This window comes from Sebastes umbrosus, chromosome 6 (genome assembly GCF_015220745.1).
Source record: "Sebastes umbrosus isolate fSebUmb1 chromosome 6, fSebUmb1.pri, whole genome shotgun sequence".
NCBI classification, from domain to species: Eukaryota; Metazoa; Chordata; class Actinopteri; order Perciformes; family Sebastidae; genus Sebastes; species Sebastes umbrosus.
In genome coordinates, this window is record NC_051274.1 from 9,184,362 (window position 1) to 9,208,269 (window position 23,908).

A 23,908-nucleotide genomic window follows, 5' to 3' on the forward strand; every position below is an offset into this window, starting at 1 on the left:
GTAGGTCCTGACCACCGCAGACCGGGAACATCCCACAATAGCTGCAGTTTTGGAGATGCTCTGACCCAGTCGTCGTGTAACCATCACAATTTGGCCCTTGTCAAAGTTGCTCACATCCTTACGCTTGACCATTTTTTCTGCTCAAAATGTTCACTCGCTGCCAAATATATCCCACCCACTGCCAGCTGCCATTGTAACGAGATAATCAATGTTATTCACTTCACTTGTCAGTGGTCTTAACGTTATGGCTGATCGGTGTATATATTCCAGAGCACATCAGGATTCTGCCAGGCTTTGTGATCAGGGGCCAGAAAGCAGGAAACATCTCCCCACGGTGGTAGGAAGCGGTAGTGCGGGTGTGTTTTTGTCACAGCTCACAGACTAACTGGGGCAAAACAGAGTGTTCCTCTCTCTCACTCACACACACAAACACACACAAGTACACAAACACACCTGAACCCCGACATGCAGGGAATGACATACGCACAGGCACAAACACAAGTAAACACACACACACACACACAAAACACACACGAATGCACGCACACAAAACGACGATCGTGTCTCCCGTGTGTCTTCTAGGTGTGTCCTTCAGATACACTTGGCCTCCATGTCGTAGAGCTGAAGAAGGTCAGAGATCACAGCATCGATGTCTGCTTTGGTCACGTCCACACGCAGCACCTACGCACACAAACACACACAGACTTCAGCTCCACACCTGGCCTCGATAAACAGCGGACATCAAAAGTCCACACACCGTCTCAAACGACCTAGATTTTATTGCCTTGAGGTCTGAAGCAGAAAACCATAACACATTTGGATATAGTGACTTATAAAATCAAAACGCTTACAGAAGACACCTCATTTGTGAAATATGTTTGACGATGGAAAACTATTGCCACCACCCTTCAACTAATACATCATTATTACAAGAGGCACTTCAGCTCTGAAGACTGGCTGGAATTGGATGGTCAGGTGGTGATGTCCCTTTGGTTAAAGTGCACAACGGTACAAACCTGTAGGGTTTGCTGTTGGCATGACCCTAACAGCAGGGGACACCTGTGCAAGGCTACAGCTACCATTTGTGTCCGTCACACCGTTAAAAGTGTCCTTATGGACCAATTTGAATACTGCACATTTAAATTAAATTCCACTAAATGTGAGATCGGATCCCGACAGGATGGCTAATACTGTATCCCAGAGGTTTCTCCAAGAGTTGGTCACAGGGACTACTTCTTTGGTACCAAGTAGATCCATTAGAAACTGTTCACAGCGAGGTAGTGGATTATTCAGAGTAACAGGGACATTGACTACATTTACATGCACACTAAAAACTCAGAATATGACAATACTAAGAATTTGATAAGGGTCATGTAAACAGCATATTCCGTTTGGATATTCCGAATTAGGAATTATTGCGAATGGAGCATTTTCAGATTAAGACATGAGGGATATGCTCATATTATTCAGGGTTTCAGGAGCATACTTTGGACATGTGTACAGCGCATTCGGAATATGCGTCTCAATTGTTTGGTTTTTTTTAACCACAGTTTGCGATACATGGCCTCTTGCCTGTTTACGGCCAGCTCTGTGCGTTGTGAGAAGGGTCTATCTGCAGTCTCACAGGCTACACAACACACCCCCTGAGATAACTTCCAGGATTAACATACTTATCTTAACCCCAACATGATCTTTTCCTAAACCAACCATGTAGTTTTGGTAAATGGTAAATGGACATATACTGTATATTTATATAGCGCCTTTCTAGGCTGCCATGCAAGGTGCCATGCTCATTCACACACTGATGGCACAGCCTTTAGGGTTCAGTATCAGTATCTTGCCCCTTGGTGTCTAAGTCAACCAAACTGTGACCGTTTCAAGGGCGAATCATGTAGTAGGCGTGACAACAATGTGTGACAACAAGGGTACACCACGGGAGCAATATGACTGCAGTTAGAAAAGGAGGAAGTTATTGAAATGATGTAACCGTAGGACGTACGTCATGGGGGCGTTTTATTATGTTAGTCGGAGTATGCACAGCTGCATGTAAACGGCCATATTAGTGGAGTATTCATTTTCAGTAGCCGTATAAACTGCTTAGGAGGAATATTGTCTTTTTCGGAATAAGGGCAAAAAACTGTAATAGTCTGTGCATGTAAACGTAGTCGTTGTTTCTGGACACTCTCTGCACCCTCCTTCAAAATGATTGCTCACTGTACAATCTCACTCAACATCTTGTTTCACTAAGAATAACATCCAATTAAAAAAATAATGGTGACATTTCATGTGATTACAGACAGTATTACACAAGGGTGTTTGAAAAATTATACAAAAAAAACCTAAACTTTTCTCTCTGCAACACCTTGAGCAACAAAGAAACGATTGGTCAACCAACAAACAAAAAAATAAAAAGATAAAACATTATATATATATACTATAAATAATGACAATACAATAAAAAAGTGATGGTGAAGCTGTTAGAGATATAGTCAGATATAACTATGATCATAGTAGGCATTGAATTTTATGATGGTTCAACTTGCCGCTGCGGCTCGTTTTACGACCATGGCAACTGCCAAAACCTACAGTCAGGGAGACAATACAGGAGTTGATTTTACTGTATCCGAGTTCCCTGAATGATACACATCTTCACCAGCAGAGGGCACACAGCTCAATGAAGAGAAACGGTACTTGAGCAACATCAGCATCACAGTCTGATTATCCGGTCTGGTACAATAAACGACATACTCGTAAGCAAAACCTGCAATAATGGGGCAATACTGCTAACCACTGCCTTTATTTCAAGTAGAGTTTCGCCTTGCGGTCGCCGATTCAATTTACATAACATTTGATGTTGGGCTGCAGCAGCGACTGCTTGCTGTCACAAAGCACCTTTACTCTTCGACTGACAGTTTAACTGCTTTCAGCCTCTACACATCAATTGACACCTCAATTAATTTGTACTGTACAAGTGACAGTTAAACTACTTCAACTGGCATTGTAACTACTGGTACATAGCGTCCTGTTACTGCTTACACTGCGTCAACTTTGACTAAAATGTAAATTGCTTTTGTTGTATAAAGTTCAAGTGTCGTTTCAATGCTCTTCAGCTGGAAGTTCAACTGCTTCAGTGCTTACTTATCAAATTATATTTCAACAGATAGTGAATATAAGAATTACAGAGACCTGACTCAAAATGAATGATACTGTTGCTCCATATCTGCTGGATGTGCCAACAGGCAACTGTTTGCCATAAATGTATAAAAAAGGTGATAATATGCCACATTTTATACTCAAATTAATAAATCCACACTTATAGATAGGCTCTGTCGCTCAACCATATGCACACACACACATTTTTGATCTTCAGTCTGCATAATTATGAACACTTAGCAGGGAACACACACACACACCTGCCACCACTCCTTCTCCCCGACAGGCAGCTCCACTCCGTAGCTGTTTAGAGCCAGGTGCATTGTTGCTATGGCGATGTGTTGTGGTGTGTGGCGGATGCACATGGCTCCATGGTAACAGTCTCTAAGCAACGCCCAGGAAGTCTCAGCGATGGGGGTCCGAGACCAAGCGTGGCGGTTCACGAGCGACTTCACGGACAACAGGTAGTGGAGTAAATACTGGAGAAAAAATACAACACAATCCTCTATATTATACATTCTACAGTCAAACAGCAGTTCAATGTGTTTTTTTTTTAGTTCAGGCAATCACAGGTAAGTAAAATCATTTTCATATCATATTTTCTTTCACTAGACCCCTGAGTGACTTACAACTTCTGGAACACTGAAAGTGGAAAGTGATAAACGGCATTTTCAACTAATATTTGAAAACACTTCTTCGACCCAGATTGTACAGCAACTGCACACACAAACACATTTGGAAAACCATGACAACATCAGAGAGTAACGGAAACAGACAAGAAGGCTCGACACTAAATAGGGGGAGACAGGATTACGCGCACGTGCACACAAACACTCGCATACAGTACGCCTACCTTGTGAGGGTGTTCAAAGGAGACTTGGAAGTTGAGCTGTCGGAGGATGAGGAGCTCACACTGCACCACGCTGTCCCTCAAATCCCAGAACTCCTTGTCACATTCCAGAGGAGCACTGCCACTGTTGAAATACCTGCGAGGGAGGAATGGAGGGACGAAGGGAAGGAGGGAGGGAGGGAGGGAGATGGAGGAGGAGGAGAGCATTCCAGATGACCACTTTGAACAGTGATACACAAAAAAAATTCTCTCTTTACCAGCTTTACTAGCTAAATAAAACCAGACACATTTGTTGACAGACACTGATAAGTCATGTCACGTGTTAAGCATCAAATACATGCAAACATTGTCTTGTTTTACCAAGAGGTGTAAAGTAGGGCTTATTGGTTCATTTGGCAATTATTAATTAATCAATTAATCATATATGAATCAATTAATCACATTGATTATGTCCATCACAAGTTCCCAGTGTCCAATGTGACAAGTTTAAATGTCTCGCTTTGTCTGGCCAACACTCCAAAACCCTAAAAACAATCAATCTACAAAGACATAAAATTATATGAAAAACGATTTCAATGATTAATCGATTATGCTAAATTGTTGCAGATTTAGGTTTTGCCATTGGATTAAACGACTAATCGTTTCAGCTGTGGTGTAAAGTAAGGTCACGTTCCTGATAACATTCAGAAACTTTCCGCTGATGTGCGATACAGCCAAAAGCTCCAGAAGAAGGTAGTAAGTGGACTCAACATTTAAGCTATCATGGATGATTAACCTGAAAGAAGACAAATGTAACCTGCTGATGAAAACGGTGGTAGAAAGCTCCAGAGCGAACGAATGCAGATTGTTCTGCCAGTTTCAAAAGTAGTTTTTTCAACTTCCCACTCAAAAGAATATTTCTGCTGAGCTTGTCTCAGAATTCAAAGACGTGGTCCTGGTTTATTGACGATGACATTGTTTATCGTGTCAAATCAAAAATGGAACTAAAGCTGAAACACTTTATCAATTAACTGACTGATTAGTCAATGGGAAGAAAGTTAAAATGCAGCAATTCTGAATGCCATAAATTCACCAAATTGATTTGGGTTTTCGAATGTTGGTTGGACAAAACATGTAATCTATGTCAGCTTGGGCTTTGGAAAATTGCGATGGAAATAGGCGAGCCCTATAAACGCAAAAGTTTGTCCCTGACTGAGTGAGTAAGAGATATGAGTTTCCCCCAATCAATCATCTGATCTACCCGCATAGCTTAATCATGTCATATGACTTCAATACACTTTAGAAAACAAATATTACTGGAACCACTACCGAATATTGCAGATGAACATTCAATAACCGGAAATTCACATTATAGACACCGCTGACTATCCGAGTAACAATTTGGACACAATTTAGCACATTGACTAAACATGATCACCACATACTAGGTTTCAACCTAGTCTTGTTCACTATTTTCTGACATTATACAGACCAAACAATTCATGGAATAATAGTGAAATTATTCTGCAGACAAATCAATAATGATTAATTTTATGTGATGAAAATCAGTGATATTATTGGTTTTACTGAAATGTCCTCACCAGTGAGTTCAGGGAGTCAAGACAAAAACTTTTAGTAACATTTAATATCTTGAAGCTCCTGGCTGTTTGTGTTTTCATGTGAATTATGTGAAGCTGTTTACTTTTTTGGAATAGCAAACAGTTTGCTTACTGCAGGTAGCAAGCGTATTACCTATGGCTCACGTTGATGATGTCCCGGGTCCTGGTGTGCTGCTCCTCCACTTTGCCAGCCAGGTACACACAGCTCATGGCCACCAGGTAGGGTTCATACGCATGTATGTTGACACATTCAAAGAAACGGTGGTACAACACACAGGCTGTGGCCACGGGCACCGAGCGCATCCCCAGCTTCACTCCTGGGCAAGGAAGGAGGGAAGCAGTAGCCAAGTCTTTAAGGGTACACTCATACCTAAGTCTTTAAGGGTACACTCATTTCTAAATCAAATGTGGTGTTTCGTCATCTTTTCCATTCACATACATTATTCACACATATTCATGTATAGCCATCTATGCCAGATCTGTACATTGATTTAGTAGGTTTGAATCTCATTTCATCTTACTTCACATTATCTATTTTGAATCTCCAAATCACTGAAAAATAAATCTGGGCAGCAGATTATATGATTATGGCTCAAGATGTCAATTTCTAACTTGCTTAGTATTACATACTATATTACATTAGTTAAACACAATAGTGTGGAGCTGAATAAGTGCTGTTTGGAGGATCAGATGTGTGGTGAACATAACAATAGACCTAAATGATTAACAGAAGCAAGCATACATCTGTATTCTCTCTATTTAAGACAGAGAGGGACATTTCAGGACAATCTCACTATTATAGAAGCCCACCTGGACAAGAAAAATATAAAAATCAGACACCATAAAAATTAAAATAAAAAATACACACAATTAAGTCACTTTTTTTTTTTTTTTTTTTTACTAAAACTTACTTGTAATTCAGTTTTGACTTTTACATTTTTTTTTTTACCATGATTATTTTATTTCTTATGATGCATAACTTCTCGCCTTTTTTTCTTTTCCTTTCGTCCGTAGTCCACTATAGATATATCCTGAGGACCTGAATAGTTATAACACACATACAGCCCCAGTTACCTGTCTCCATAATGAAGCGACAGACGCGGAAGTGTGTCTTCATGTCCCGGTCGGACTCTGCGTCCCCGCCGGAGTCTCTCCTGCCCGCCGGCCACAGCGCTCCGTCCCGGGTGGGAGGTAGACGTAGACGAGAGGACGGACCCTCCATGGCTCATCTACCATCAACACCACGCTGTAGAGTTACCTAGTAACCGTCTCTAGGACGACCGACAAGCAGGCAGCGAGGTTAGTTAGTACTAGTACTAGGGTGTGAAGTCTCCCAGCAGCGGCTGCAGGGCTGGTTTATGTTCCTCATGTAGAAAACACACCGTTTACTGGACGTCTTCACCATGGATGTATTAATGGTCTTCACCAGCTTCATGTGTTGCTAACAGACATCCATAGTAGAGAGACACGTAACCCGGAAGATAAACAGTTATACTTCCGGTCAACATTTAAAAAATAAAAGTAGCGAATCTTATCTTTCGAGACGAGAGTAGGCAAAAACACATTCAATCGTGAATCTAAACACTTTCCTTTGCTAAGTCGGTCCTCCTAAAATTATAAAAAAAATAATTTAATAACAAAAATAAAAGAGGGGGTAGAAAATAATTCAAGGAACAAAAAAGAAATGCATAAATAAATAAATAATAATTAGTTTAGATTGCAATGCCTTAATGTTTGTAAATTCATTTTCTTCAAAAAAAAAAGAAGAAAAAAACAAAGTCGGTCCTCCTTATCAACCTACCACTTCCGGTTACATCTTCCAAAGTAAAAATCACTCGAGGATACGGATCAAGGAGCAAATACACGTTAATCGATCATTATTAATTAATCAAAAAACACAGCCTCAAATTGGCATTTGAACAGTGCACAAAGACAGTCCACAAACTCATTCATTAATTTAATTTTTATTTAGGTGTATTAAATAGGAAAAGTCTGGAAAGGATAGATCTTTTCACAATCGTATTGTAATATGCAATAATAATAATATAATATATATAAATATGTAAAATGTATCCCAGTTTTATTTCCCGTTGCAGCATAAGGTGACAGGAAGTAAACATGGACCTAAGCTGTTGCCTAGCAATGCCTTGAAACGTCCATAGGTCGGTTTGAGTGCGTTGCTAAGCAACAAGTCAATAAAAACAGATGCAGAGGCTACACAGATGCAGGCATGTCCAATTACTCAGCAAACCAGGTAACCTTTGTGCATTCTGAGTGACATACACGTTGTGCTCTAGTTTTACTCATATATTCATATAGTTTACTACTTTCCATCCTCAGTATGACAGCGCGTTCAAGCCGCAGAGGCTGCAGAACTGGTGTGAGAGTAAGCACCCCAAAGAGGTATAGTTTGCTGTGTTGTATTAGACTGGTTGTATTTCATATTGCCTGGTAGTTTCAAGAGTAGCATTGTCATCTGAAAAATGTGACAGTTCAGCTGTGTGTGTTTGTGTAGAGATCCAAAGCACGGGAGGGTTACACCACCTTCGTTGCCGATGATAGAGGACGTCTGCTCCCAGGACTGGTAAAGGTTAGAAGAACATATCAAACCTCTTTTTCCTCTAAAATAGCTGTTATTGTGAATCTGCGTATGACTGTGTTGTGTGTGTGTGTGTTGCTATAGAGGGGCAAGGCATGGCCAGACTTTAAGGGGACCTGGGATCTACCTGCTCGTATCCCGGCCCACCACATCAACCCTACAGGCCGCTCTGTGGAGGGTCTCAAAAGGCTGAAGTCCTGGGGCTTTGACCCACAGCACACTGGCAGCAACAACACAGACGGGCTGCAGGATGTTGGCGTTGGCGAGCAGGTTAGGTTCTGTCGGGGTAAATGTTGGTTGTGGCGGGTAACAATTCCAGGTCACCTGCCACCATGGCAAATAGGTTTTCCTTATATTAAGAAAACATATTTTTAAAAGCAATTCCAAAGTCAAAAATAGTCAAGTGATTAGGGGTTACATGATATATTAAATATATATTAAAAGCCCATACTGTTTTCACAGGGTGTGAGTTTCAAAGGTGTGACAGTCATCAAAGTTACTGTGTAATGTTTAGGCACACCTAGATTTTTTTTCACTCCAAGTTTTTTTTCAGTTTAATTTTGTCTTTAATTGCTCCTCTATTTTATTTCTATTCTTAAACTAGTGGTATATACTGTACCTCTTATTATTTTTTAATTCCCTATTTATCTGTATTTATTTCTGTCCTGTCTAACACCTGTATTTCCTCTCTGGAGATCAGTAAAGGCGTATCTTATCTTATCATTCCTTTCAGTCCAATGGGGACATACAGCAGGACGGTGCTGCCGTGTCAGCGGACGTAGCCAGCCAGGATGCACCATCATCCCCCGAGCAGAGACACAAAGATGAACATGAAGACCAGTGCCCTCTTCATTCAATACGTAGTGGATAAAAAAAAATACCTACAAAATAAACTGTCCCAGTTTGACTTATTTCAGCATGACTGATTGTTACTCAAATACTGAATCATGAAAGGTCAACATATCGTCGTGGGAAAAAAACTAAATTTCCACATATAGATGTTGTTTGCCTCATAATGATTACTGATTACTCTTCTCCCTCCTCTTTGTGTGTGGCTCTACCTCCTCTATGGTTAAAATTGTATCAGTTGTCCCTCCAAAATTATTTCATTGTTCTGTGAGCTGACCAGAGTAACTAGACGAGTTCCAGCACCATTAAACATTGTAAAAGATGGAAGTTATTATTCTCTCCTCGGTGGAAACAGAAGTTGACCGTAAAAATGCGTTTGTTAGTCAGTGGTTTGATTTGACGCACTCTCAAATTCTGGGATAGTTTTAGCAACATTTTGCAGCAATGGGCAGCATATAAAGGAGAACATCTGACCTTTATACTGTCTGGCAGGAATAAAGAAGAACACAACGTTCAAACCTTATCTCTATCTATCTGAGTTAGGTATTTAGTGTGACAATGACATCAATGACGCTGTTGGAGGCAAGGAAGAACTACAGACCGGTACTTCAGGTTTGGTAACTGTGGGGTACGATGCTACACAAAAACTTCCTATGTGTGTGCAGAGGATGTTGTGTTTTACAGAGTACATTTGATAGTGTTTGGCTAACTTGGATATTCAGCCGTAGAGAGGCCGCTCCAGGCTGCCGCTGCTGCAGCGGGGACCAGAACCTGAGCTGCCAAGAGCAAACAGCGTCTGGTGGAGCCTTTTTCTCAAATTTCCCTCTGATGCCAACAGAAACGGAATCATTCTGCTGTAATGAATGTAGCATGGACAGTTTTTGTCGGATGCTGTCGCAGACGACAACCCAGAGAGAGAGAGCCGTGTGTGCGTTACTATGCATGAAAGTGTTGCTCCACACTGGGACAGAGGTGTGCTGGAGACCTCCTTCAGGATCCCGAAGATAAACTGGAAAAGACAACCAAGACCAGCATTGCAATTTAATGGTCTGCCTCCAAAGAAGAAAGTATGAGAGACGACCACTGCAGCGGCTCGAGTTGTAAAAAATTGTTGAATTTAGCAACAAATCTGTGTAACAAACGGTATCAAGCCAAAAATTGCTGCAACAATTTATGAGACATAATAGAGCATGGGGATGACCATCATATACTTCCATCATAATGTTCTAAGCCCTTATACACTTTCACAATTGATTTCAATTAATCAATTAATACATTTTTGTTTCTGATTTCGAACCACTTGAAACACAGTGCTGAGCTGCATCTCAAATTAATCTTCGGGGGCCTCATTGCAGAGACTTCAAAGATGCAGACATGACAGGATGAGGGCCGATTAAAGAATCAAATTTACAGTTACAGTTAGGTTTTCTTAAGTTAAGGTAGGAGGCCTGAGACAGCTATGAGTTTAGGAATTGTTTCCTTAATAGGAATATAGGACAAGCAGTTTTTTTCTGTAATGAGGCCCCAGGTTCCCAGCTTTCAGATGATGTACACCACTTCTATATGACATCTACTGTTGTCTTTTTATCTACCCCTGAACATCTCCTGTCCCCCACCCCTACCCTTCTAAAAAAAAAGGGACGGAATGACCTTTCTTAGTTCGGTGTAGGAGAGAAAGAATTTTTTCCTTTATTGACATTTTGTGAGTTTATTTTGTTTATTAATCAGAAAAGAGAGCTTATGTAATATAGCAAACTCGCAGCTCGTACTGACGTGTTCTGGTATATGTAGAAAATCAGATTTCTCTGTCAATATAGCACACACTGGGGAATTTATTTCTCCAGTAAGAGCACAGATATGCTTTATGAATGTAGTAAAGTTATAGCTTACAATCAAAGTGGAGGCATGAACAGTCCTGCACACTGCAAGGCTCTAGGTGTGGTCATACTAAAGCCTATAATCTGATGAAGGACATTGCGTCTTGGATACTTTGGCAAATAGCAGCATGATCCTTGGTAACACAGAATGGCACTGTCCCAATGACTCATGCCTCAGTGTTGAGTGACTACATGAGTTGCACACCCTACTCCTCGACATTTAAAAACAATGGACAATACAAATACCCACCTCTAGTATGTGTGTGTGTCCTAAACTGTAAGTCTGATACATAATGTGTTTATTTAAAAGCATAAAATTACGTAATACATGGGGCCAGAGGCATAAAACATTGTGTAGATTCACAACTACAACTGTGTGTACACAAAATGGCCCAGATGAGACAGGGTGCGTTTTAGCTGCCTGGCGAAGCTTTTTGTAATTGTTTTCAATGAGAATAAAGCGATTTGCACACTGTTTTTGCGTTGTTGAGCACCTCACGTTTTTTTCTGCTTTATGCGCCTCACGTTTTTGCAGGAACGCCCTAAACGCTTCGAGGTGACTAAAAACTCAGAGTGGAAAATTCATTCATTGGTGTTTTTTGTCATTGTGTTGACGTTTGCTGGATACCAGGACCTATATGCCGGGACCAACCGTAGTTACCATGATCTGAGCAGAAGACAGCAGGAGGCAAATTAGTGCGGTACCTGAGATTTCGGGTATGTTGTTTTTTATATTCGTGCTAACGTTAGCACTCATTAGGTGGTTGCCTAGCAACAATGAAAAAATAAGACGCATCAAACTGCAAAATGCACTCTGTCTGATCCAGGTCAAAGGCAGAAATGCACATCGGCATTTTTTTTCGTCAGATTTATAAAGCCGTGTGTACGCCTGGTCTTGTTTTATGAATCTCAGAAGCGCCGAACGTGAAATTGAGACACTCATCAGAGAAGTCAAGAAAAGAAAATGCAGTTTATTGTTGTTGTCTCAGTTCTGGAATCATTAACAGAAGAAAAAACAATAAATAGAAAAAAGCAACAAACTCTATCAACTCTGTAAGTTCAGAACAAAGGACCCTGGCAGAGGGGGAAAAAAAAAAAGTGGTTGGAATACAAGCAAGCAAAAAAAGCACACAAAGAAAGCATGAGGGCAACAGGTGGAGGGCCGCCAACCTTGCTTCTATTTTGGGCCATGCAGTTTTGCTTGGAATTGTTGATGATCACGAGGGAGACATGAGACCCTTTCACACACAGAGATTCCGCAATACTGCCGTGAAGAAGATCCGCCGTTACGCCAGCTTTGCTTTTTCACACTGACAGAAACAACGGCGACGTGACGTTAAGCTTAACAGCGTCGACGTCTAGTGTGTGTATGTGAGTAGTCCCGCCGTGCCGGCTGTCCCTTCTACACAGACATCGGCTCGGCTCTGTGAAGACCTCTGCTGCCGGCTCAGCGGTGGAACAACTCCATTCCGTCTCTGTAACTTTCATACAGAACAGCAAGGTGGAATAACCGCACAATGTTCCCCGCTTTGAACAGGCAGTGTGGAAGGGGCTATAGATGGAACATGGTGTGTACATGGTTGTCTGTTTTATTATTATTAAAGAAATTCAACAGTTTATTAAATAAAATCTTCCACAAATTGGGGTGATGACAACAGTGCGTCCCCAGGGAAACAGGAGTGTGCACTTGTAATCTATAAATCACACCAAGACGTACAGTATATCATTAGCTGTTGACCCTAACTAAAGAAGCAACAACTGTTGATCTAAGAACCCAAAAGAAAATGCAAACATACGAAAATAAAGTAATCCCTGCCCAGACCCAAAACAACAAAACGAGTGCCTCCTTAACACCCTGCTTTACATTATAATCCAAACACATGTTCAAGTACACAACATCCCACTTAACAGTATCTCTGAGAAGCAGAGTGGGGCCCTGAGAACTCACGAACGCAAGTTGATTATCCTTTGTCCAATTCAAGCGAAGCGTCTTATTGCTACACTTTGGAAAAGTCTTTGTTGTCCCATCTTTGAACCTTTGGATTAAAGAGCTTTTCTCTTGAATAGCAATTGAAAAGCTTCCATACACAATCAAACACAAAAGTCATATCTTTCATAAAATATAATTTATATCTCACATTTTTGGAATCAAGACCTGATAACGGAACTTCTTGGATTTGACATGTCCCAATGAGACTGTACCCCCTTTTTCTTTTTTCTTTTGTTTTTGACAAACAGGCAGCTATGTATGCATTTCTGCATGTGGGAATTTGTATATATGTATAAAAGTAATTTAATTTATTTTTCTTATCATTATCATTTTGTAAATTATCCATGGGTGGGTATATGCGTCAGTGGGGGGGAAGACAGGAGACGTCGGAGACGGACGACGGAGAAGATCGATGCCCAAGTGGAGCTGGTCCAGAAGTGCTGGACCAATCCGGGCAGGGAAACCTCCAGCGGTAGGGACCGATCCCAGGGAGTGAGACTGCAGCTTCTGTCAGGATGTGATAAAAACAACAGTGCATTCCCGGCTAATGGCAGAGGCCGTAACACACAAGATGATGCATGATTTCTCTGGGTCTGGCGCTCTAAAGCCAGATACCTTGGATCCCTTGGCAGCCTTGAGTGTCAGCCAGAAAATCAGAATGATCTCTAAATACTCGGTCTCGTCTTACAGTCGCATCAGCAAGGTACTCCAACAACGCCAGAGCAGCCATCCTTACGCATGACCTCTGGCCACGGCTGTTGCCGGCACGGAGGCATAAAAAGATCCCTCCTATAGTCTTAGAGTGGAGGTGTACTCAGCTTTGTCAGTATCCTGATTTTCTTGATGATCACCCAGTCCTTCTGCCCAGCTGTGACTTTGATCCTCAAACAGGAAGAGGTAGAGCGATACCTTTTGTCAATCTCTTGCATCTCAAACCTCCCATTCGCTAACGTCCCCACTGGCTGGAACTCTTTACAACTCTTCTCATTTTTCTCTGTGGTAATCACGTCATGGCCTATCTCCACCTGAGCTGACTCTAGGAGGTCTTTGCCCTCTGACCCTGTTTCTACGATTATCCCCGTCACTACTGTAGGGTCTTTGAACACCACAGTCAGGTAACTTCCGTTTTCCGGGGAGCGTCCCCAGAAAAATCCCTCTCCAGCATCCCAGGCCAGTTTTGGGTATTGTTTCTTGTAGGTGGACATATCAGAATAAACCTCAGCTAAAGGATTGGCATACGACCCCTCCTCAAAGTCCTTGTCCTTTAGCTTGTTGTATGTCCCTTGGAATGAGGAGAAAGTCCCCATGTGTTGGAACAGCGAGGGCTTAAAGATGATTGTCCCTTTCTGAGTCAGCAACTCCCTGAAGCGAGACATCAACCAGTCGCAGGGCATTTCCTGGTAGAAGAGGAAGAGAAAGCGGGCCAGGAGAGGAAGATTGGTTGATTTGTAGAGTTTTCCAATGTAGCCGAGGGTTGAGAATTCCAGCATTGTCCAGGTGGTCTTCTTGGCTTCTTGCTCCTCGACGCGCCTCTTGATGCTGGAAAGGAAATTTTTTGCACAGGAGACATCGTCCTCCAGCTGGAGGTAGTATCGTCCAAGACCGGCACTGTAGTTGATCAGGAAAGAGTAATCCAGGTTCTGCTTGGAGCGGAACGACACCCTGTCTGGAGCATCGTTGTAGTTCCTCTTTAGACCTGCATGAGAACCAGAGAGACTTTGTATCAGTATCACAGCATCGACAAAACACTCATGACACACACATGTGACTTTGTACACTAGTAGGAGCACATGTGCACTACACCTGTAAAAGGAGGGTACAGATCCCGAGGAACATGGAGGACCACCAACTGGCCTTGTTCCAGCTCCACGGCAAATTCAGTTTTGACCTCCCTCACTGTAGTGACTCTCCAGCTGACATCGAAATCTGCTAGCAGCACTACCACCACCATGGAGGAGCGCTCTTCAGGAGATGACTGAGAGAAGACAGACTTCAAGGTTGGTGTTAGATAGTTGCCATTCTTCCTCTTCACCGATGAGATTCCAACTGATAAATACCCTGAAACATCAAATAATCATCATTAACAACGTCAATCTGTTGGGTGAGCATTCCTATGGACGCCCAGTACTAATGTTAAATCATGTTTTGACCTATCATTAGAACCTGCAGCAGGTAATCAGGTCATCATAAATCTACCGACCCTCAGACAGGTAACACCATTCTCTAACCCTTACCTAATGTACCATTCAACTGTCCTTGAATACTGCTCTCACTCAAGCAAAGGTTAGATAGTCCACTACTTAATCAGGCCTTATATCTACATTGTAATTGCCTACAGTACACAAACCAAAATCAGCCTTGTGTTAAAACAACAGTGCTTTGCCAGATGACGCCACTTTGCAGAGGAACTTGAGCAATTCTCAAATGAATGAGAATACAGCCTTAGGCTAAACTACAATGGCTGTTCCAACTGGTTTGATAGGCAGTTTCACCTGTTTGTTCACTAGTCAGCCGCCATTCCAGCTTATCTAATTCCACGAGTTCCCAGAACCACCTCTCTCTTTACCTGCACCCACACACTCAGCTCACTACAGCCCTCCAAAGCAAGTCATTTGTTGTTAGCTACAACAACTACTGTAGCTAACGGCATGTTACAGTCCATTGTTGACGTCTTAACCCCTAAACTATAGGGGCGCCCAACCAGCTCAGTTATGTAGGGACCTCACGAGACAAAGAGCCTTGGCCTACATGGGAAACCAGAGACCTGATCACAGCAGGGGACATAACTGCCCAGCTCTTAAAATTTCGCATCTACATGTGAAATTTCATTTTGAACCCAAACAAGCAGCCCCATTGCTTGAGGCTAACAGGAAATGTGGGGTCTTTCCGGTGAAACGCCCACTATTCTCACAGGAGATACAGGCACGCTCACCTGAATCTCGCCCCTTTCCACTGCGACTCACGCTGCTACAGGAGGTACCCAACGCTGCGGCGTTCACCTAAAGACCGAGCCACATTTTCTGACCTCGCTGGACGAGTTAAGATAATGTTGTGTCCATCAGACTTTGATCCACATCCCTGCTGAAGGAAGACTACAGCCCGGCTTCACCAAGGAAGCCGAGGACAACCGTTCTTCATCAAAGGAAACGAGCGCACCGCCTTTTCCTTCATTTCTGGCTGCTTTCCCCTCCGCTGCCACACGGAGGTCCAGCCCGCCGTTCATCAGACGTCCAGACCACCATACCTATAGAAGGAAGACCCGGATCCGCGTCCTTCACCAAGGAAGAGACGATCGCCCCGCCGTCTTCACATCAGCTGCTTCCATCCGCTGCCACACGGAGAGCCAGCCTGCCGTTCTTCCCCCGCTGACGAGCATCATAACGGCCCGTTATTGTCCGAGCCTGCGACGCCGCCGGACCAATTAACGACGATATACTCCACTATCGCTCCGAAGAAGCGATTCAAGTAAGAGGCTTGTATCTGGGCAGAGACTAGTGAGATTGTATATTCCAATAAGTTAATAACTATTGTTGATGTATCCTGAACGTACGGACCGCCGAGTCCGTCTGTTGTTTTGTTTATTTAACTTGCTTTGCTTGTTTATGTTGCTTTGTTTACTGTTGCTGACTGTCTGATTACTGTGTGCTCCTTGTGTTAGCTTCTGCCAAACGTGAAGATCTGTAGCTGTAGTTTATTATTAAAAGACCAGTGCACGGCTGACTAACGAGCATCTGAGTAATAATAACCCAGCTAGTACATCTCTCGCGCGGCAGTTAGGATCCCTGCTGCTGCGGTGTTTACTGTTTTGACTGTGATACTGTTTTCAGGCGCTCCCCGCCTTTCTTTCCTCCACTTCTACCACACACAAACAAACACTTTGCCGACACGCGGGATCCCCGTCCCGTTCGTACGCAGTCGGTAATTTCCGTGGCGCTTCCGCCACCAGAGCACCTCCTCCCTCGTGACGTAACCGCTTACGTGGTGACGCCGCCTCGGGGTTTCCCTTGCTCCTCCCACACACGCACACACGTAGATACGCCTCCTCACGTTCCCACCTTACTGATCACGCGGGACTTTCACATCCCGTTTGGGCGTGGTCTGTAACGTTCGAGCAACCCCCTCCCTCGCGTGACGTAACCGCTTACGTGGTGACGCCACCGTGAGCGTCCCCTCTTGCTCCTCCTACACTCACACACACATAGACACGCCTCCTCACATAGGCTCACCCCATTACCTTACAGGACACGTGGGGGTCACACCCCCGTTCGTGCGTGATCTGTAACGTTCGAGCAACTCCTCCCTCACGTGACGTAGCCACTTACGTGGTGACGTCCACTTAGGGCGTCCTTTGCTCCTCCCACACCACACACGCACACAGACACTCTTCCTTCACACCTCAACACATACACATTTGCATTCACACACACATCTCTCTCTCTTACACACACATCTCTCTCTCTCCCGCACACACATTTTCTTTTGCTTTTGTGTTTTGTTTAATTCTAGTTTAGTGCTTAGAGCTGCATTGTAGGACATCCATTTGTTTATTAAAAGTGTTGTTAATTAGTAATTACTGCTGTGATAAATATTGATTTAGATTAATGTTGTTAGAGTGTTTATTGTTGACTAAGATCACTGTATGTAAATAAATGGTCTTATTTTAAATAGCAGTTGTCTGTGTTTATTGTGCATTCATATTGTAATAACAGCTGGTTATGAGAGTTAGTGCTCGGATTCACCCTTCGCTATTCACCTCCTAAGTGTAAAGTAGTGTTAAAATACTGGCCTTTGGAGGGAATATTTCCCTTTTGAGACTGGATTAACGTTTTGGTTATTGGTCCCTGATTCCAGGGTGGTGCCCCGTTCATTATTAACGTTGATTAATAATTCTTATTAATAATAATAATTCTATGAATATTATTTATTAAATTAGCTAATAACCAAACCTGTTCCATTTGTAAATCCCTTACAGTTAACAAGGACGAAATGTAATGTAAAGTGCTGAGTACACTACTGACTATGACAGCAAGACTATCACCGCAAGATTAAGATTTTGTTGAACAAAAGAATCTAAACTCTAAATGTATTGTTACTGTTATATTATCACTATTACTACTATTAGAAATTAAAATCGTCTCCTTTTTGTCTGACTCCACAGGGAGGTCAGAAGTCACCATCAGCGATAGAACAGTAGACTTGATGGTAGGAAAAGTTGTTGGTGGGAAAGTTTTGGTTTTATTTCATGCTCAGTAGCTTGACAGACAGAAACATCAACAGATGAAAGTGAGCAGCCTGTATTACCTCTCTGAAACACCACCAGGTTATAAACTTTTTGAAAAAAAAAAATATTTATTATTATAACCTTTTTCAGTGCTTGTGCACATCTGGATATCTGGAGTTCCTACCAACCCACAAACTGTGAAATAAGACAACCAGTCAGTATTTTTTGTGGGCTGCCAAGATCAGAAAACATGTGATTCAACAAGCCAATCAGATCTGGCTCCCCTTCCTATGTCACATGCAGGCTCATTAGAATATACCGCCCACAGATTGAGAACTTCCTTTGCGAAGGTGCAACATGTTTGTCTCGCAACAAGTCAATCAGAGCAGACTGGGCTTTCAGGAGTGGGAGGCTTAAAGAGACAGGCGTTTCAGATAGAGGGTGAATAAAGATATATTCAGACAGACAGGAGGAGAACAATAATGTGTTTTTTGAACATTAAAGCAAGTAAAACATGTTCTGTGCAATTTCTCAGTATAAAAAAACATTTCAAAATTGTACACATGTAACAGTTGTAAGGCAAAATATACAATAAGTTCAAATATGCAAATGTGAAGGGAGCAAAAAAAAAAATCCTGTGTAACCACTGCAATACAGTTGAACACTTTGCACACTAGAAAGTGTTACTATGAGTCGATTTTATTTTCAGCTCTTTCAAAGGTCTTTTCCTGCAACAAGGCGGCAGCTTGGAACTTACTTTGGCACAAAGTTAATGACTATCACATCAATTCCACTTTCACCAAAAAGCGACAGACAGTGCGTGACTCACTCTGTTGAGTAGATGGTGCTCCAGCAAGCAGCCGATAGGACACATTGAGAGGCAGGTAATCTCCCTGGTCCAACCAGGACTCATTACTAACCAACCTCTCCGCGTGCCAAGTCAACTCATTTGGAATCGGTTCGTGTGACCCTTTCCGGCCCTGCGAAATAAATACAACTATTGATCGAATAGAATAAATTACAGTTATGACGCTGTTTTCCATAGAAAAATGTGAAACAAAGTGCAACCTTTGATGTTTTGCAGGCTACTTTGTAAAGCAAGAGCAATGCGAGTAGAGTTCAAGTGATGCTTTTCTTGTAAAAGCCTCACCTACAAGTTTGTTTAAATTTTACGTGTACTTTGTTACATGTAAGCAGTGGAAATGTGAGTGTTGCATCTAGTGGGCTGAAATGTAAGCCTTGTTTGTCATCCAGTGTGTGTGTACGTGTGTTTATGTGGGTGTGTACTCACAGCAATGAGGAAGTTCCAATGGCTAACGAAGTACAATCCTCCAATGAGAAGCAGCACAACCAAGACATTCTTCTTCGTATGACGTCTCATTTCCTATCACATACCCATGGGTACACACACACACACACACACACAGTGAATACTCCATTATGCTGGTGTGTAACTCAGTCAGCACAGCAGTAAATAATTCAGCCAATGGTTAATGAATGTTTCAGAAGGCTCAGACACAGTAACAGGTTGGGACCTAATTTGGCATAAACAAGCAGCTCTGTGCTCCTCTGTGCTGCTTAAGAGTAGAAATGTATATATTTACGCGCTCATACTTACCGTATGTATCCGCTACTGTAGATAATAATAGTGTGTTTTTAAAAAAGATGAGACAGAGTTTGCAGCCCTGATCTCCTCGGACAGGTCATTCCACAGTCTAGGAGCGCTCTGACTACAAAGAGACTCCGTCACCTCTGTGTGCAGTATCTGGACCTTGGAACCACAAGGAATGACGCATCCCAGAGCAATAAGAGATCTGATATCTAACGTGACGCAAGGCCTATCGGGGCTTTGTACATAGGCCTAATCAAAAACATTTTGAAATAAATTCTAAAAGCAACAGGTAGCCGGTGTAAGGAAGCCAGGATCAGCTTGTTCAGAGAGCCGCTGCTTGACTTGTTCTATCACAAAAGTGACTTGCCTGCACTGGCTCTCATTAAAAAAAAAAAAGGTTTACACCATTACACAATGGAATCCCAACATCCGGTGGAGTTTTTATATCAGATCTTAGATAGCTGTTATCAAAACATTGTTAGATGCAACTTACCATTGTGGCCATTATGCAGCTATTACCAATATCCTAAAAGTGCATTTACTTTACACTGGAATAACCTCCAAGCAAAAACCTACACACCAACAAAAAAAACTGCTAGCATACTTTTATAATTGTTGATGCTCGCTTGTACTGTTACTCATTTCTATTGCCATTGTGCACTTTCTGTTTTCTTTGTTCTTGTCTAATTCTGGGTTAATGTTGCCAAATTAGTCATCAGACAATAGATAGGGCGTTCACCGTGGATGAGAACAGGGAAGTACCTACTGTGTAAACACTGTTGGGAGTGAACTGAATGGAGGGTCACCGTCGGATTTATATTTAACTAAGACAATCAACTTCCCTTCGATTTGCTCACAGGCGCCGACAGACAAGGATTTCATTACAGTGAAAGCGGAATTGTGTTAAGATGAGTTCAATGTCTGGTCAAACTATTCCTCCTCTGATGTAGGGGCACAGGACATATGGCAAGCCGTTTTAACATTTAATAGCTAGACAGGTTATTCACTAGAGGTATGTGCAACGTCATTTTGCTTAGTCAAAACTCTAATTCAAGATATCTATCCCTAATCCTATTTTGTCTAGGCAAAACTAAAATTCAAATTACTTTTGCCATTCATGTGTATGGGGTTTCTCATTACAAATTACAAATTCCAGTTTCAGATATCTACAATTTAATTCTGACTAGTCATAATTCCAGTTCACAACATCTTTAATTCCCCCTCAATTGTAGATATCTACATTATCATTTTTAGATATCTAAAATGAAATTCGGACTAGTCAGAATGACGTTGTAGATATCTCCCACTGGAGTTAGAGATGGTCAAAATATAATTATGGATATCTTGAACTAGATTAACTGCAGCAGCAGCTGAACACACGTCTCGCAGCCGGCTGTGACGAAGACCTACAGTGGTCGAAACATGTTGGATTTTTAAATGATTTCGCCACTACAATAAAGTGGAATGTAAATAATAAATGAGTGCCTAGATTGCTTTCCTGTTTATTCAGAAGTATGGATATGTTGACTTAGAGTTTTGACTGGGCAAAATGACGTTGCAGATATCTCTAATGAAGATAAACTGGGGGAAAAAAGTTCGGTAAATTGTGTTTGGTGGATTATTTCTCTGTTGTTACAATGCTAATTGGCATTGTATTTTACATCGTTGGAAAGTCTGTTTATTTACCTTCACAATGATGTCCAACTTGTAAGGATCATGCATTTGTGGGATGAGCAGCACAGCTGATTATGTGGGTAGCGCCCAAGAAAAATTTGCCAAAATGCTCTGCCAATGGTAAACAGTGTATTCTCCTGTTGGTGTTTCTCTCTTGTTTTGAGTTGTTTGGTGGATTGGATGATTGAACTCTCTATCAGTAACAAGGAACAAACAAGACATATTGGCTATTTTACACTTTACTTTTTTTCCTAGTTTATATAAACACTGGTCTCTATGTGCAGCCGGCTGTGAGACGTGTAATCAGCTGGTGCTGCAGCTAATCTAATTCCAAGATATCCATAATTACATTTTGACCATCCCCTAACTCCAGCTTGTCTAACAACTGAACACACAGAGCAAACCAGTTATATCTCTTTCCAACCACATCCATATACTATTCTAGTTTGACCAGTACGGTTCAAACACAGATTGTAAAGCCCCCCTGAGGCAAATTTGTGATTTGTGATGTTGGGCTACACAAATAAAATTATCTTGACTTGACAAACTACTTTTTTTCTCCATTCATGTGTCCTTTTGACTATATAGTCAAAATGACGTTATGGATAGATCTTGAATGCTAATTCTGACTATAGTCACAACGTAATTACGCACAGCCAAAAACGCAATTGTGGATATCTCACAGAGCACAGTTTCACAACAGCTTCTTCCAGGCTACAATAAGACTGGTGGCAAAGGACATTAAAGAGGAACACAAATACCCCACACCTCACCTCCATACCATTATTGACACACAGCACACCTGAACTGAATGGACTGTAATGATGTGCAATATGCTGCCTTCCACTGTGTAATTCTCTGAAATATATTAATTATTTAAAAAAAATATATATATTTTTATAAGAGTTACAAGTTCTTTTAACATGGTCATGGAGCATATATACTGTATATTTGTATTCTGGGGTATCGTTCCTATGCAGAGGGTAGTTTAGTTTATTTATTGACTACAGTGAGGGTGTTTTATTTTTGAATAATTTATTATTTATTGTGTTGAGATGAATGTGCTACTTATTTTGTACTGTAATTACCTTGTGCTTTTTCTACCTTTTTTCTTTTCTTAAAGCTGACTCGGGGTAAACTGCTCAGAATTCCAATGTACTTATAGGTGCAAATGGCAAATAAAACTCTAATGTTAATGAGTCAAGCTTAGCTATTAAATGTTAAAAGAAGCTTGATGACAAGTTTTGTCAACAAGTATAGCCTGCTGAGCCTCGATCCATTGCAGATGATCTAATAACAACCTTCTCCTCCAGGCTCTCCAGTACCTTTATATTATATTCCCACAACAAAAACCATGTTGACCGTGTAGCCTGTTCGGAGTGAGGGATTAGACTGTGTTGACTAAACATGACTGACAGGACAGGTGTGACTACATCACGTGTTGAAGGGACAAGACTTTTTTTTTTTTTTTTTTTTACAGTAACCTTGTAGGCTATCCATAATAAACACAACCACAGGGAATCTGTAGACCTTTTAGTCCAATATAGTCCTATTCTATATGAATAGGTTGTTAAAAAAAAAAAAGAAGTTAGGTAATAATACTAAAGTTAGTGATTTAATCGTTTCAACTGCGAACCAACTAAGGTTAGTTACTTAGTAGCCTGCGTTGGACAGTAACGCTGCCAGCGATACTATATGAAACAACAGAGTAATGAACTAATTACGCACGTAAATTACGCATTCGTAACAAAAAGTATAAAGAAACAAAGTGAGCTAAATGTATACGAATACAATCGCTGCTTATTGAAAAGTGGCTGATTTGAGTCATATATATATATGTTAAAGTAGAAACTGAAACTTCAGTCCAGCTCACCTCCTTCAAGAGAGTCCGCTCCTTCTTCACGGCACAGCTTCCAGTCAGCGGATATGCTCCTTGATACTGTACTTATAAGGCACGGAAAACAAGCATGGCATCATCGGAGAGGAAGAATTGAGTCGCCCTGTTGATAGTAGTAGCCTACATGTAAAGTCTAGCCAGTGTTTCACCACATCCTCCTCGTTTTAAATGCTGCTGGTTCTTACAAAACGCTGCGTTGATGGGCGTGAGTATCCAGCAGCCACCAGGTGGTCGAGGCTCTAATGTTTATGAAACAGGTGACTCGTGGTCACTGTTTAAATGTTATCCAACCGCCCAGGCAACTTAAAGCCAACAAGAGTCACAGTAGCTGTATAGGTCTATTTAGTGAAGGAAGTCACCAACAAACATATTGATTTATTAAAACAGACACAAATTCATAACAATCCAAATGTTATTTTAAGGTCAGTTCATGCGTTTAATGTTTGTATTTAGTCAGTTGTCATGACAGCCCACACATTTCTTCATTTCTTTTTTTTTTCATTTATTTGCTTAAATTATCTACATTCAAGGGCAAGTCTAGACATCCGGGAACCTCTGACAACATAGCTCACTTGGCATAAAACACAA

General features: G+C 41.6%; 3 protein-coding genes and 1 long non-coding RNA gene across 7 annotated transcripts; 2 read left to right on the top strand and 2 right to left on the bottom strand.

Moving 5' to 3' along the window:
• On the bottom strand, positions 1 to 7,129 carry ccnq (cyclin Q). Of its 3 annotated transcripts, XM_037773754.1 has the most exons (6): positions 6,984 to 7,129; positions 6,676 to 6,872; positions 5,735 to 5,918; positions 4,007 to 4,139; positions 3,400 to 3,632; positions 1 to 534 (listed from the first exon to the last, which is right to left on the bottom strand). In XM_037773754.1, exons 2-6 carry the CDS (start codon positions 6,821 to 6,823, stop codon positions 414 to 416), a joined length of 819 nt encoding a protein of 272 aa, XP_037629682.1. In that variant the 5' UTR covers positions 6,824 to 6,872; positions 6,984 to 7,129; the 3' UTR covers positions 1 to 413. The 3 variants fall into 3 exon arrangements, with proteins under 3 accessions (XP_037629682.1, XP_037629680.1, XP_037629683.1); XM_037773752.1 differs by having other exon boundaries at positions 6,676 to 7,097; XM_037773755.1 differs by having other exon boundaries at positions 1 to 681; positions 3,414 to 3,632; positions 6,676 to 7,095.
• Positions 1,420 to 20,199, top strand: LOC119490404. The gene is made up of 3 exons (XR_005207397.1): positions 1,420 to 1,528; positions 7,253 to 7,255; positions 20,188 to 20,199. It is a non-coding gene; the product is annotated as an uncharacterized LOC119490404 (long non-coding RNA).
• cfap126 (cilia and flagella associated protein 126) lies at positions 7,759 to 9,093 on the top strand. Its single transcript, XM_037773768.1, has 5 exons — positions 7,759 to 7,855; positions 7,942 to 8,004; positions 8,117 to 8,191; positions 8,285 to 8,470; positions 8,934 to 9,093. Exons 1-5 carry the CDS (start codon positions 7,832 to 7,834, stop codon positions 9,069 to 9,071), a joined length of 486 nt encoding a protein of 161 aa, XP_037629696.1. The 5' UTR covers positions 7,759 to 7,831; the 3' UTR covers positions 9,072 to 9,093.
• LOC119490366 (alpha-1,3-mannosyl-glycoprotein 4-beta-N-acetylglucosaminyltransferase C-like) lies at positions 11,878 to 23,578 on the bottom strand. Of its 2 annotated transcripts, XM_037773738.1 has the most exons (5): positions 23,297 to 23,578; positions 19,429 to 19,521; positions 18,967 to 19,117; positions 14,720 to 14,974; positions 11,878 to 14,612 (listed from the first exon to the last, which is right to left on the bottom strand). In XM_037773738.1, exons 2-5 carry the CDS (start codon positions 19,516 to 19,518, stop codon positions 13,714 to 13,716), a joined length of 1,395 nt encoding a protein of 464 aa, XP_037629666.1. In that variant the 5' UTR covers positions 19,519 to 19,521; positions 23,297 to 23,578; the 3' UTR covers positions 11,878 to 13,713. The 2 variants fall into 2 exon arrangements, with proteins under 2 accessions (XP_037629666.1, XP_037629667.1); XM_037773739.1 differs by lacking the exon at positions 23,297 to 23,578 and having other exon boundaries at positions 19,429 to 21,406.
• Between the last annotated feature and the right edge of the window lie 330 nt (positions 23,579 to 23,908).

Coding starts and splice junctions, on each gene's coding strand:
- ccnq (XM_037773754.1), bottom strand. CDS start 6,823: ATGGAGGGTCCGTCCTCTCGTCTACGTCTACCTCCCACCCGGGACGGA. Junction 5,919..6,675: donor TCGCTTCATTATGGAGACAG/GTAACTGGGGCT, acceptor TTCCTTGCCCAG/GAGTGAAGCTGGGGATGCGC. Junction 535..3,399: donor TGGCAGGTGTGTGTGTGTGT/TCCCTGCTAAGT, acceptor GTGCGTGCATTC/GTGTGTGTTTTGTGTGTGTG.
- cfap126 (XM_037773768.1), top strand. CDS start 7,832: ATGTCCAATTACTCAGCAAACCAG. Junction 8,005..8,116: donor AGAGTAAGCACCCCAAAGAG/GTATAGTTTGCT, acceptor GTGTTTGTGTAG/AGATCCAAAGCACGGGAGGG. Junction 8,192..8,284: donor TGCTCCCAGGACTGGTAAAG/GTTAGAAGAACA, acceptor GTGTTGCTATAG/AGGGGCAAGGCATGGCCAGA.
- LOC119490366 (XM_037773738.1), bottom strand. CDS start 19,518: ATGAGACGTCATACGAAGAAGAATGTCTTGGTTGTGCTGCTTCTCATT. Junction 19,118..19,428: donor ATTGGAACTTCCTCATTGCT/GTGAGTACACAC, acceptor TTTATTTCGCAG/GGCCGGAAAGGGTCACACGA. Junction 14,613..14,719: donor TCTGTACCCTCCTTTTACAG/GTGTAGTGCACA, acceptor GTTCTCATGCAG/GTCTAAAGAGGAACTACAAC.